General features: G+C 33.7%; 1 protein-coding gene across 1 annotated transcript; it reads right to left on the bottom strand.

The window, feature by feature from the left end:
- Positions 1 to 253: 253 nt before the first annotated feature.
- On the bottom strand, positions 254 to 3,522 carry LOC117344557 (neuropilin-1-like). The gene is made up of 3 exons (XM_033907341.1): positions 3,377 to 3,522; positions 2,340 to 2,487; positions 254 to 677 (listed from the first exon to the last, which is right to left on the bottom strand). Exons 1-3 carry the CDS (start codon positions 3,494 to 3,496, stop codon positions 418 to 420), a joined length of 528 nt encoding a protein of 175 aa, XP_033763232.1. The 5' UTR covers positions 3,497 to 3,522; the 3' UTR covers positions 254 to 417.
- Positions 3,523 to 15,894: the final 12,372 nt, after the last annotated feature.

The following is a 15,894-nucleotide window of genomic DNA, read 5'->3' as shown; positions in this document are numbered from 1 at the left end:
TCTGAATTGTTATTTGTTTGTTTGCTGGGTTTATCGCTCCATGAACAGCCAGTATCATTTTGAGGCGATGCTTCCTTGTAGTAGTTGGTGTCTACCTCACTGAACAGGGCCGCAGTGGCCGAGTGGTTAAGATGTCTCGACAGTTTATCACTAGCCCTCCACCTTTGGGCTGCGAGTTCGAAACCCACCTGGGGCAGTTGCCTGGTACTGACCGTAGGTCGGTGGTTTTTCTCCGGATACTCCACCTCAAAAACCAGGGACGTCCATTAATATTAATAATATCACATGATTTGTTTTTGTTTTGGTATTTTCCGAATGCCTATCCTTTATTCATGCTACAAGGATCTGACTTACTTTCGTTTTCGCTATAGAAAACCTTTACCCCATTACCTACCCATTGATCCACCCCTTGACATATCAGTTCAAAAGCGTCTTAATGGTGCATTTTGTATAATACACCTCTGGAGTTAGAGTTGACTCGCCCTTCGTTACATTGAATACTTCTGAACTATACAGCTGGCATATGTTTGAATGAAAGGCAAACATAAAACTTTCACATGACGGATATTTGTGACATTCAATTCCACACAGGGCATTAGTTGGTGCCGTTGTTTCGTGTAATATAGGAAGAACATCTTCCAAGATACCGTGTTCTCCTTCCCAGCATCTCCCTGGATCTGAAATGAGTAATAGAAAAATATTGGAATGAATTTACCCATAAGATTATATTAAATTGAATATACATGTATCTATAAGATTATATATAAATTGTATATACAGGTACCTGTAACATTATATTTAAAGTGTATTTACCGGTAGCACACCACAGTAAGACAGCCTGGCCATGGGCAATTTTTTTGTTAAGCAAATAACTCCTGTATTATGATATGTATAAAAAATGAAAAAATAAATGTACACTATAATTGGTATATCCAGTATGAAGTAGTACATACAGGCTTCACATTTATTAAAACAAAAATCAATAAATTGGTTCCGGATTTTAAATATCCGGATTTTCCGAACGTGTGTTTACACAGGAAATTTAGTTTCGCCTACAGCGCAAAATGGAAGCCCACAGAAAAGGTAAGATAGCGGAAAAACTTAATTTACAACATATGTCCAAACAAGATTAATTCTGTCTTTGGGATAGAGATATTTAATTTTAAATAGGTTTCAGAAAAAAAATTGTGTAGAGAATTGTGCCATTTTGGGTCAAATATCATAATATTTTGCAATTTTTGAGAATTTTTTAAGCTGTTACCATGGTATTCACAGCTCTAAAAATCACAGAAAATATCAGTTTACTTATCCTTCAGAGCTCTATTAAAATTGCAAATGTTGTACAGATTTCAAATATATATACTTTATTAGAGGTTATATGTAAGGTTAACTGGCAATGTTTACATATCTAAAGCATGTGCCATATTTTTCAGAATTTGGCATTTTTACTGTACACTGCTACCTATACGGTTATATGTAAATAATATCTGATTATAAAATTGTATGTACATAATATATAATATTATATACATGTACTAAATTGTATATACATATAAGATGAAAAAAAATAACTCTACAAATAACTATTAATGCAACTTGCCAATGTATAAAAATATAAAGATAAGTAAATATATATAAGCTTCGTGGGAAAAAATAAGCAAACGTGCATCTTGGATTGTACTGTCTTTATGTCTTTAAAGTGGCATCTAAATAGGAATCCAGTCAAAACATTGATATTAACAAGCCTATACATTCCTACTATGGTGCAATTTAACAGAAGTAACTTGATGCACTTTTAGTATGTATCATAGTAAACCGTGGGACTTTCTGTTAAGCTGTAAATTTCAACAAAACATGTGAAAAATGCATATTTCAGGGGGACATAATGCAGTTTTTTTATGTCTATTTTCCTACAGGGTTACTGTAAGCAAACTAATATTGCACGGGCGATTAAAATTCACGAAAATCAATCACCGCGAAACAGTTTAATTATAGGTACAGTAGGCCTTTTATGACTGTAAAATGGAAATTAAGTCGCTGCGAAAATAATTTGGTTGACAGCAATTCCCATTTAAATGTTTTTTTCACTTGTGTCATTTTGCAAAATCTTTCCAGAAAAGGAAAACAATATTACATATATTTTTATATATTTTTACATGTCTAGGATTATAGTTGAAAGAATCATCATAATAGGGTATAATTTGCGCCTAGTAAGCACTGTGTTGTCTATCAACGTTTTATTCGTGGTAGAATATAGGAAAGGGCAACGTTAACGTTAGTAGGATTTATTACTATTTTGAAGATGAAAAAAAGAAAGATTTCATATCATTTGCACTTACGTTCGTTAAAAGCACACCCGATGAGCTCCATTTTCAAAACTGGGTGTCTATACCATTCTTGTATGGCAACTCGAACAAATTTTGCGAAAATCGGTTCTTTGAATTTATTTGTGACATTGGAGGTATCGTCAGTGCTTCCTTGGAAAATCTGAAATCATCAGAAAAAGAATATCATCGAGTTTTCAATGTAGTGTTCATGCCGTTTTATATTTACTTAACATACCTACTTTACCTGTAATGTTAAATATGATGTTTTATATTCAGTATGTAATACTTTTCTCGAGTCTCTTGGTATTTTTAGACAGAATATTTTGAAATTCAATAAAACTAATTTCAACGTTTTCATGTTGAGATATGTATTGAAAACATGTTATCAAGATATTTTCTTTTCAGTTTAAACGTATATCGTAATTGAAATACCTTAAAATGTATTTGTAGAAATTTCTATAAAAGACTATATATATAAAAAAAAAAAATCAATTGTCGGTAAACCTTGTATGCATTTTGTGAACAACTCCTTTTCTGAGCTTTTTAAGAAATTACAACAATGTTTGTTTTGGCACGGGCTAATTATATATCATCAGATGAAATCTCCTTTGGGTGACAGAGTATTTAGATAATTCAAAATACTACCAAATAATATGAAAAGGTAATCATCTAAAATATGTTTATCTTGTCACTTGGATTTTATTTTATTTTAAAAGTTTTATCGACCGCGCAACAGCCCCAGTAATACAAGGAGGCTTGTCAATGACACCCAGAGAGGAAAATAAGACACAAGGAGAAAGAGCAGTCAGGACCGAATTGATCAGGTGACGATAAGACAAGGATCTTAAATATTTATATTAGGGCATACGATAATTTTAGTCTTTAGTGTCCTAATTTAATATACCTCTCACGATCAACATAAAGAGGGATTTAGCTGGCATTATTCATGAGCTCCCCAATTTACCTTAGGCGTGTAAAAAAACAACAACAAAAAAACAAAAAACAACAACAACAACAAAACCCAGACAATGCAGACTTATTCCGCATACCTTAACTGTCCCATTGTCCTCTTTGATAGGATCCCAAATGACGCCATCCTGACTACCGGACACAGTGAAGGATGTGGCGTACTGGTCATTCGATCCTCTTCCCTTAGAGACGATAGCCATTACAGCTGAGCTTTGCTGGAAGTCAACCTGGAAAAAAAGACAAACAGTGAAAAATACTGCGTATTATCGCACCGAGGTGTTGCCGTCGGGGTGGATGATAAGGTAGAAAAACATCATTTCAAATACTACTTATCCGCGCCAGCAGTTATCCCACGGGTAATACGGCAATTATATGTGTGTTCATTTATATATATTAGTGTATGTCAATCAGACATAGTATTGTTGAGCTAAATACAGTTGGGCATGCGCAGTAAATACTATTAAATATGTTTAACGATATTTCAGATGTTTTATCAAACAGGACGGCCTTAGTACACAGAGTGAATATTGAAAACGTATCACGTTTTAAAAGGACAGAAGCATACAAACTTACTACAGTCTGTAGCTTTACATTGGATTTATGTTCATGAAATTGATGAGGAAACGAACAAGGAGCATACATTATATTTTGCCATTTACTGTAAATAGAAACAACAGAAGGCCCGTCAAGGCAGATAGCCCGCTAAAGACATTAAAAATAACCCACTGGATATACGCAGAAAATTACGGTAATCCATTCACCCAGACGGACGTAAGGACATGTTAACGGATACAAACGTTTTGTTCCCAGACTTCATGGATGCAAGCAAGAGGTAATTCCTGAAAATTTGTTTTCATTTCCGGTCATTCCATCGTTAAAAGAACATATTTACACAGAGGTTAAAATAATGAAACGTGGGTTACAAGAACATTTTGAGTGACAAGTGATTTTGACCAATGGCTTGTCGCGTTACAAATGATCTCGGCTATGATAATGCCATCCATGGATAGGAAGTACTGTTGGCGGACTTGCAACTGGAACAACAGGTTTCCCGACCGTTTGGAAAGTGGTATTACTTTCAAACACTATGTCATTCACTATTTATCAGTTACTGGTAATTAAATGATATCTTAGTTAGATTGTAGCAGTATGATCGGCGTATATTTATCTTTAGCTTAGCTCCTAGAAAGGAAAATACAAAGGCCCATCTGACTGCCAATCAAGCCCTTCTCGTTGAGTATCACGTATAATCTTTCCCATATCCTAATAAAAGATTTGTATTCCCTCAACTCAAAAAACAGTAAAAGACAAAATGTTACTGAAGGCACTTCAGCATAGCCATGAACAATGGATAAACAATATATTGGCACAGTGGAGCTGGTTTGTCCTTTAGCTTGTCGTCAGTAATGCTAGGACCACAACAGGAACAAGTTAGTATGAATGGAAATATCCTATTATATACATTATATAGAAAACATTCGCTTATATATATAATTTTTATGTAGCATTGTGTCTCCCTTATGTAGCCAATATGATCATTCAACTCCTGATTATAGGTTCATGTGAGGACGTCAGGTGTTGATACTGTTTCCAGGAGGATACTTAACAAAAGTAAGAACCTTGTAAAAATCTGAATGATGAGATCCAATAAATTGCAAGTCAACTGTGATGGCGTACCTTTTAAACATTTACGGTAAATCTTACTGGTAGCAGTTCAACTGCTTTTTAAAATCATTTATCCCTTGATTAAATAAACTTTCATGGTTTTATGTTTGAATTTCAACATCCAAATTACATGTAGCCAATACTGTACTGTAATATAATGACCATAATTGTTGGACATTAAACAATGCAAACCAAACCTTGACCTATATCCAATAGGCATATGTTACCTACCTGGACATATTCATCCTTCCTTAAATATTGAGGCATCCACCCAGTGGTTGCAGGTGCTGTTATCCGTATGTATTTCACCTTGCCACCACCAAGCGTTGATTCACTTGAAGCGCTCAAGGCGGAGTCCTCAACTCCCTTTGGGCCAGTAATCAGGTGATCGGAGCAAAATTCTGTAAGTAAAACAAACCAAAACATGTTATGCATATACTTGGCAAAATTTCTAGATTTACATGTTTAAATACTGAATCTTTATGCATTTGTATGCTTTAAGCTTGTGGTAAAATGTTATGTTGTAAAGTTTCTTTAGTATAATAATATTAAAATGTGATACACATGAGCTACATAAATATCCAGTAACTTTTGTTTAATCGTACAGAGTAGTGATGTATTAGGCCAGTGAAAAGTAACTGGATTTGCTATCAAGATGACGCAACATGTTGATGAAATCCGTAACCTGTGTCGAAAACATTGCTCAAAATGACCGTGAAAATAAAAGGCTCACGATGTTTCTCCATGCTGGACAAACCGATACATCTGTGATTGTTTTGTCGTACAGGATGATATAATGTTTCTCAGTAAGATCATAATGTCAGCAATATACATTTGTACGTGTACGTTCTTTTCAATCTTGACTTCGTGTATTTGCAAATATGTCGTATTTGCTTTTGGAAGCCGAATCTGACCCAGAAAATATTTTAAAACACACTTAAGGTTGTTTGATTCGTAGATTTTGAGATAAATAACATATTGGTGTTTTTGACTTTTACGTCGTCGTCTTTAGTTAAGGGTACAATTCGTTGGCATTTAATGTCGTGCACCACCGTCTTGTAAAACTTTTGCAGTAAATACTTCCTTACATTCGTGAGTATATATAAACATTCGCTGAGTATTTATTTTCGCGGTTTGTTCAATGACCGCGATTATAGTGAAATTAAATCCCTGCGAATATTACCAGCTATGCAGTATCGAATACACAGACGATACATAGAGGGAAACACTTACCGCCATTTATTATGTGAACAAAGCTTAGGAATGCAATCGTTACCAAGGCAACACGACCCATGTTATACGTAGGATGTTTAAATGCTGAAGCAGAAAAATGGACAATGATGAATGCATACGAATAATGGATTCTCATCCGTTTTCAAACATGTTGGCGTTATGATATATTCAATAAAAACAATAAATATTATTAGATAATGTCGTTATTTGTGTGCATCCCTCTTAAGGTAATGTTTGTACATTTATGATGACGACAGCGAAGAAATTAACATAGCCTCACTCCCTGCTATAGGCAAGGCAATTTCTGGACCACGAGCATTCTACAACTGAATCAGACATTTAGAAATATTTCTGACATTAACTTTTGACTGTTGTTTTGTTAGTTGGTCAGTCAAGTGCAAAACAAACGACAATTGATACATTTTCCGGCACCCGGTAGAACACAGTTAAACGAGGTAACATTAAAAATCATGTTACGATAACATGTGATAAAAATTATCGTGACGTTCTCGTGATATATTCATTTGTTATCAAAGCATATCTATGAAACAAAATTTTCTGAAGTTATTATTGATTTTCAAAGTCTATTATTGTTATTGAAACACTAGCTACAGTGTTTGGATAGCAAACTCGGCTTTGAACGGCGAATTCAATAGACCTCCAAACTCGTTATATCGCCAAAAAACGTATTGTGTACGATTATGTATGTATGTAAGTAAATATGTATGTAAGGACTTATTTGTTATTATCCCCCCAAAAAAACCCAAAAAACTTATTATGTTAATTTTTTTATCTGGTTATCTTGTATTTTAAATATTTGCATGTGACACTAGAATGTTAAGTTTTGCGATGTATGGTATTTGTGTCGCGAGTGAGAGCCACCCTGTGTAGGAAACATGATTTATATTGAAGGTTGACCCTATGACCATAACCTTGGCATACTTCCAATGTTCAATGGTAATAAAATATCGGTAAAATGATACCAACACAATAACGAAACGATAATTCAACGCAAAATCAATACAATGAGGTTGGAAAATGAACAAAATTACAAATTTGAATGAAGACATGAAAAATGTAGAAGGGGAATAAGACCAGGCGTTCGGGAACAATAAACGTCTTCTGCTTCATCGACTTCACACTCAGAAGTCGACATACATGTATGTCCATTTATAAAACTAATATACTGTAATTTGATACAATCAAATTTAACTCGAATTTATTTGAGAAAATATCTAGGGGAAAAATGAATGCCAGTATGGAATTGAATAACGATCATCAATGCCACATGAAGCCAATTCAGTGCCAACATATAGCATTACCGTCGATGGAATGACTAGTTTGAAAACAGTTGTTTAAAGATTTTAATATCTCACATTAAGTGTTGTCTAGGAAGCAATGACCAACAATAGGTTAAGACCTTGTTTTCTTTTGTTTCCAAGATATATCATAAGACCATAATAAAATAACGGAAATATTTTAAATGTTAAATATTAAATGATCAATGGCGAGTTTGGTGTGTTCTTTCAGGACTCGCACAACTAAATCAGCCAATCAGCTGGTGTTTCACCTGAACAAAGTCCATGAGGAAAATATATTTCTTCGGTTTGTAGCTTTTTTCCTGAGTAAATAACATATGAAATGGGAACTTTCTATATACGAGAATAAAGTGTAGGGTCTTGAGATTTGGAAAATTAAAAATCTAACAGCTACTAAAAATAGAATGGCGTAGGATTCGAGGTGTAAAAAGGCGGGAATTCCCCAGTTGGGGGTTCCAGTGTACTGTAAATGTCGGGGTTACTATCTTTCGATTACCCGTGTGCTCTTATATGCCATTAAACCTATACAATAAATAGAGGATATGTAATGGTTTCCCGTTTAATATAACATATTTCACGCGTACTACAGAATATCGATATTTTCACGAGTGCGAAGCACGAATGAAAAATATCGAAATATTCTGTCATACAAGTGAAATATATGTTATATTTAACGGGAAAACATTCAATTTTCTTTTAATTGCATTTCATAAACTTAAAAACAAAATTAAAAACATCGAAAAATTACTAGTCAAAAAGTGCGAGAATCAGTAATGACGTCATCTCTTTGTGACGTTACTCCACGTCAACTTGACGGCGCCATTTTGAAAGGACTGATCAGTGCAATTTAAGCGTTTTCTGCTGTTATCGAAGAATCTGTGCATGAATAACTAACGTTAAATGAGTATTGTGTCAAAAACTAGTCTGAAAATTTCAGAAATACAATAAAATAACCAATTTATCCATCTCCACTTCGATTGGAAACATCAGCAAGTTTCAACGAGGTGAATGCAAAGGTCTGCTCTGATTGGCCAAAAACGGAAAACTTATATTTTCACTGCAAAATCTTATATTTTCACTGCTCATCGCTGCAGTGAAATTAGTTTTATTAGTTTGATAAATTTCTATATTTCACTGGCAAAAATGCAATAACAACATTTATCCGATAGAAAAAACTTCAACTTTCAATTTGATATAAATTTCAAAATATTTGAACTTCAAACGAGCGAATAAAGGGATGGGGTCATTAGTAAAAACATATAGTAAATTATCTAGTTGTGCGAGTCCTTTCAGTCAGAGCATGATTTTTTGTTGATTTGACATGGTCGGCTAGACCGCTCTTGTCATTTCGACACGCTCTAGTTCCTGAGATATGGTAAACCAGCTTGTATATTCCCATTTTCACGCATGTATACTGAGTTTGGCGATGGTTACAGGGCCATTTCTTTCTTGGAATGACAGCTTTGAGCTACAAATTGCATCAAAACGCTATCGCTGTGCGTCTGCACTTAAATATTTTATGACTCCTTCGGCTTCAATGAGATATCACGTGACCATTCGTAAACAAAGCACAGCATACGTGATTGAAGGTAAATTCCATTACAAGGCGAATGCCTTGTTCGACTCGACCGAGGTGGCCTCCTTCGCTTTCCTTAATCTTTCCATTTGGTTGCCGATATTTATACGACTTTTTGTGACGATCACTGTCTTGTTGTCGTATCGCCAACACCGACATATCTTGTTCTTGAACTTTAGAAACCCGTCTGCGCATGCTCGTAATGATATATCGTTGGCGATGATTAATTTCAGCATAGGTTAATTTTTAAGAGCGTGTGTTGAACTTTGGACTTTGAGTGTCATATTAAGTTGAAGTTTATAGCTTTTACTACCTAAAGAAAATTAAAGATTCCCGTTTACATTAATGCTTATAGCTTCAATCAATTCAACGACGTGATGTCCCTTTAGGGAAGACAATAGTCACTTCTGTCTTTCTGTCCCAAACCAATAATACAACTTATACATACATTTTCAAGTCAAAGTTATCAACGATGTTCCAGATATGCTTGCTTGAAGACTGTTTCATTTCCGTCGTCTCGGGGCGCATCAAGAATGCAATTAGCTGTCAATTCGACAATAGATCAGGTAGGGTAAGTCCTTAACTATTTCGAAAAAAAAAATAGTTCTCAACATGTTCAGCTTCATATGATTTCTTTATTTTATCGACATCAGCTTGACAGAATAATAAAAATAATAAATTTCAACTTTATTGTTCATTTTCGAAATGTATGAGATGTGAGTTAGTTTACGTTATATGGACACCAAAGGTTTCAATGCAGGTTCTCAGAAAGGCTGTTCCGTCGATTAAATGCACGTGCTTAAATACAGTTCACTTCCGAATCTGGCAAAACATGTATATGTGGTAGGTTTATTCCGACATAGGCCGCGCTAGTTGCAAGATGAATCATAGGGTCGTGAAAACAAGTTTATGAGATTAAAATAAAAATGTGATAAACAAAATATATAAAGGTAAATAGCATAATTGTACAAGACGCGAAAAATGGCATGATTCAAGTTCTTTAAAATACATTTTCGACAAAGCCTACAATTCTTAAATTAACAAGCAAACTATTAAAGAAAAGAGAAAACAACAACAACAACAGCGGGCTGTAGTTAGCAGCGGATTCGTTATTCGTTATTCGTTTGGGGATTCGAATAACGAATCCGCTACCATCAGCGGATTGGGGATTCGAATAACAAATCCGCTGCTAACCCCCCCCCCCCCCCCCCCCCCCCCCCCATAAACAAAAAAAACCCCATCAAAATAATGAAACAGTACTTACCTGTTCCGTTGTAACTGACTCGACAACCATGTTACTTTGCCCCCTTAGCTATAATGAAACTAAAGTGTTTGACAGGCAATACAATGCTAAATAATCTCATTATCATTACTCCCTAGTGGTTATCGTTCATGTGAAACGATACGTAAATATGACCTGACCTATTTCCCTATTTCTCTGACACGACAAATAAAAGTCCTAGCTCCCAATTTCAAATCAAGCGTATGTATCATAACCATACAATGAACCCTAATGATACAAAACAACATAGAGAATATTTTCCATAGCCACGAAAATTAATCATTTACGCAACATAACTTGATGTAGAATTTATCTGTATTAGTATCCTTTCTTGTCAAATACTTATTCATACTTAATATATTATTACCGTTTCCGTCCATAAAACATTAAAAAGCACAAATGTTGATTTTAGCAATTAATACATTTTCGGCCTTTATGAAGCATTGCATAGTAAACTGCAGATTTTAAAGGTACACAAACAATAGATGCAAACGTAAGTCAATAACATGAACTATGAGCAATGAATTACTAGATAATCTTTCGTTCCATTGGAAATCAATTAATTTTTTATAATACCTGTATAAGTGTCTTCTTCAAAATATGCTGTCGATACCATTGTCAACAATGCTATAAGACGTAAATCGAATTGTATTTATTAGTCATTATTGGAATAAGATTTTTTTATCATTATATTAAGATATTTAGTATCGGTTATCGATTAAACATTGAATAATCACTGATTTTAATAAAATTGCATTAAAGACGATACATTTTTGTAGACTTTTATGTTAATTATTCCAGGAGGGAAAATGTACTGCCTTATAATCGTTACGTAAAGCTTATTTTCAAATAAAGCCTGAAAACGGTATCAGAACAACAATTATCTTTGTATCAAGCATTTTAATTACGATAAATTCATGAAGCTGTATAGACAATACACGTACTTTTGCATTCCCATTTTAGAGATGACTTCAGTGATAGTAATATAAAGTACTTTCATGAATATATAAATAATAGATTTTAAATTTCACAATGCGAAATGTTATTAGCTATCCGTTTCTCTGGAGACATTAACTTCATTAACACAAGAGTCTCTAAAACAATTACGATCTAATTTCGACATTAACATGTCCGGGAGGAATGATACATTCTGCTGGGAATCACACGCAACTGTCATATCCAGTTATACTCGCGCTTACTATCTGATTGCAATATTTTGTTTTTATTGTACACACTTCCATTGATACTGATATCAAAACTAGAAGTCAAGTATGTCAAATGAGTTGGTAGTACATGTATTTATTTCCGTAGTTCCACAACCACAAAACCTATGTTTTTTTAGTTTTATTTATTTGTTTATTGCTTTTCTTTTATAAAAATCAAAAGATTCCTGATAAGTGTGAGATGCTGTACGTGTAAAAGCTTACCTATTAAATATCAATAAAATGATAATGTGAGTATTAAAATCCTACATTATATTTGATATGCACATTGTTTATGTAGGGATCGCTGTTCGACAATGATTATACACCGAACAGGATGAGATAATTTTTCTGTACAGTATCATACGGGTTAAATAAGAATATTTCAGTTACAGAGCAATATAGGGAATCGTGAATTCACTGCCATTGCATGGTTAAATGTCCTACAGTATGGTCATTCAAGAATGACCTCCCCTATGTTGGAATGGCTTAGTATTGCTTAACGTCCTATCGACAGCTTTAGCATGTAAGGATGACCTCCACTTTGTGTCTTTGGTTATTGTTTAACCAGCAGTTATGTCCATTTAAGGACGAACTACACTTTATGGGTTTTATTTTGTATAGTTTAACGTCCTATCAACAGCTATGTCCATCTTACGACGATCAGCTCTGTTTGGGATTGGCTTAGTATTGTTTAACGGCCTATCGACAGCTTTAGAATCTAAGGATGACCTCCATTTTGTGTCTTTGGTGATTGTTTAACGTCTTACCAACAGTTATGTCCATTTAAGGACGACCTACACTATATGATTTTTTTTATTATTGTTTAGCCTCCTACCAACAGGTATGGCCATGAAGGACGACCTCCCCTTTATGGGGTTGACTTAGTATTGTTTAACGTTCCGTCAATAGCTATATCCATTTAAGGACGACTTACTCTGTAGGGGTTGGCCTAGTATTGTTTAACGTCCTATCAACAGTAATGTCAATTTAAGGATAACCTCCACTGTGTTAAGTTGGATTAGCATTGTTGTACGTCCTTATCAACAGCTATGTATATTTGAGGCCATCATCCCCTGTGTGCGACCTGCATGTGTGTTGTGAATGTGTATGCTTTTGTAGCCAGTGGTATATCTTTGTTTGGCTCATTCCCCGAACACCAACTCTGGTAAAGACAAAGGAAGGTGTTTTAATAGGAAGGTCTTTGAAGTTTAGTTATAGTCTGTTTCCATATGAAATACCAATTCAGGTAAAAAAAATAGAGTCAGCTCAGGTATATGAATCAGATATAGTTTTCTAAATTCAACGCACTATCATATAGAAAACTTTGATTGTAATAATAAAATGACAATATTATATAAATAAATATATATGAAATGAATAAAAAATCAAATTTTCAAAGCACTATGCCTAACTATATATTTTGCTATCGTATATCAGAATAAATATACAAATAAAAAATCAATAAAATAAAAAATTGTTTTTTAAATTCAAAGCACTAATTTTATATGTTAACTATTAATAATGACAATATCTGTTGATGATGAAGTTAACGTTGACCTGTGCATTTGCCATTCCTTGTATGATAAACAAAACATATTTCTATTAAAGAAACCTGAAACAGATACACACAAGAAGATTGTTCTACCAGAACTGATCTATAAAAAAATATATAAAAGTACATGTAATTATATGATGATCTAAACAAATCTGGAAAAAAGCAATATATGTATAGCTATTTGAAGAGAACCTGTACTAATTAAACCTGAAACAGATACAACTTTACAAGAATATTACAATAGTTCTGCAGTTACTGATCTATATTGTGTTATATAATAACAAATATAAACATGAAATATCTTCAAAAGAGATAAACGGCATAGTTTTATGCTGGTGGTTATAATGTTAAACTGCTGGTGAAAAAAAATCAACTTATGCGTGTCAGCACGGATAACAAAATGATATCAGTTTGAATCATTTTTGGTGATAATTTTGGTGACTTCATTTGGATCAGGAATATAATTTTATAAATTTGTAATTTGAAAAGATATAACCACTTATACAGCTTGTATTCAATCTTAACTTAATCTCGTTTTTAACTGCATATCTGTATTTTGCATTAACCGGTACATTGATCAATCACATACTTCATCTTGACCAGTAACGCCACCGTTCGCGTTATATCCGGGGCCAAAAGAGTATTATACGGCTATGCAGAAAAAAAAAATCCAATACAATACAAATGTACATGTATAGCTATTCTAGGTAAAATGAAATATAAACAAAAACTGTTACTACTAACTAAACCTGAAACATATATAACTTTTAAAGAATTTTACAATAATTCTACAATAACTTAATTATCTTTACAAATCTGAAAAACATAAAAAGTTTATCAATATGAAAAAAATACAAAGTCTGACTAATATTGCTTTACTACTTTACGGTGAAAAAGTATTAATTTAAGATTCTGTAAGTATTTAAATGTTGATAATCAGATATATATTTACACCATAAATGAAATATGATACCAGGCTGAATTTGCTGAAATAATATAAAAGAATGTAAATTAAATATTTACACTAAATCTGAAAACAAGCACAAATTAAATCAATATGGCACGTTTTTACAGAAAATATGATTCAAAAGTATCCAACGATACAATTGTTTTACATTTCAAGATTCAGTAAGTACGTATGTATGCCAAGATGTTGATAATTCAAATATCAAAGCAAAATATGATAATTTTCCAAAGTGTGCTTCAGTTTTATACACTATTTCTGAAACAGTTTGGATCTTCTATACAAAAAAACAACAACATTTGATTAGCAGCTAAAAGCAAAATGATTTTCTGATCACCTAACAGGTGAGTTCATTTACCTGTGTTCTGATTTACCTTGTGTTCTAACACAGAGAACATTTCTGTAACAGGCTATAACTCCTTATCAACACATCTTAACCCCTATGTAAACACCCCATCCCTAACCAGAGTTGGTGTTCGGGGAAGACCCCCTTTGTTTGCCCCTTGTGATAGAATGCAACGGCAGCCGACTTTATAGTGCTACCTTACGGAAGACATCGAGCAAGACATCTAACCCGGTCACATTAATATTTTATTAGCAACGGGTAAACCAGCTGTCCCACTCTAATATAGTTTATTTATATTGTTTGTGAACAACCTGGAAATGGTTTCATTGATGACGTTAAAGATAACATCAGGTTTCAAAGAGCTGCTTCAGCATCTACTCTTCTACTTTAGCCAGCTTATGCTTCATGACTTTCATCATCATATTGATGCATTTTTAGATAGCCTTTCTTCCCTACTCTGTCCCTTTAAACATCTCCGTATGTCAAATCAAAAGACCTGATATTTGATTTGTAGCATGCTGCAGGGATACTTCCAGGACCTCTTTGTAATAACCAAAAGGCACAGAGACCTGATATTTGGCATGTATCATACATGTAGCAACGTGGATGAAGAGCTAACAATTTTGTTGATAGGATATGAAACATTTATAAAATGTTTGAGTATTGTTTATATGATATCACCTATGAGCGCTGATACATATGAGATATAGCTATGTGAAAAAGATATAAAGGGGAGCTAACTACCATTTTATGTGATAAAAAGGAAAATCACAATAATGTGTTTTATCATTTCTAATTCTATGGTGACGTCATGTTTTTATTTTTCAATTATCTAACTTTTATCATTTCAATGAAAGGAAGTTTGTAAGATTTCGTTTGATTTCGTTTTCAAATAAAAAGTTCAAATTTCCATATTTTGATGAAATGAAAATTCTCACAAACCAAAATTCCTAGAATCATGTGAGGTAGATTTCTAGTATGGAGCCACAGATTTTGGGGAAAGATGCAGAGTTCAAATTTGTTCAGGCATATAAACGACTTCTGATTAACCGAAAGGCCTAGAATGGAGTTCTTGTGATAAAATGAAATACAGAGAATCATCTAAGTGAATACCAGATGAGCGAAGCAGGCTCATTGAACCTCTTGTAATTATGATTGATCGTATCTTGCATCTGTAATGAATAGACAGATTTCTCGGCATTACTTGATTACCAAAAGGTCTTCCTATATGCCTCAAAATTACCGTACATGTGTGTACCTTAAACCTTGTGCAGAACTAGAGGCATACGTTCACCCAACTGAACTGTAATTAAACCAAGGAAAACTAAATGGTTAAGAAAACTAAATGGTTAAGAAAAAGTAAATGGTTTAGGAAAAGTAAATGGTTTAGGACAATAAAATGCTATAGAAAGCGTAAATGGTTTCGGAAATGTAGCCATTTTTTTCCCATTGA

Source organism: Pecten maximus, chromosome 16 (genome assembly GCF_902652985.1).
Source record: "Pecten maximus chromosome 16, xPecMax1.1, whole genome shotgun sequence".
In the NCBI taxonomy this organism is placed as follows: Eukaryota; Metazoa; Mollusca; class Bivalvia; order Pectinida; family Pectinidae; genus Pecten; species Pecten maximus.
This window is presented reverse-complemented; position numbering and strand designations above follow the sequence as displayed.

What these genes read in the sequence shown, in the direction of transcription:
- LOC117344557 (XM_033907341.1), bottom strand. Translation starts at nt 3,496, where the DNA reads ATGGCTATCGTCTCTAAGGGAAGAGGATCGAATGACCAGTACGCCACA. An exon ending in AGGACAATGGGACAGTTAAG is followed by an intron (nt 2,488 to 3,376) that starts GTATGCGGAATA and finishes TGATGATTTCAG; the next exon opens with ATTTTCCAAGGAAGCACTGA. An exon ending in CGGGTGTGCTTTTAACGAAC is followed by an intron (nt 678 to 2,339) that starts GTAAGTGCAAAT and finishes TACTCATTTCAG; the next exon opens with ATCCAGGGAGATGCTGGGAA.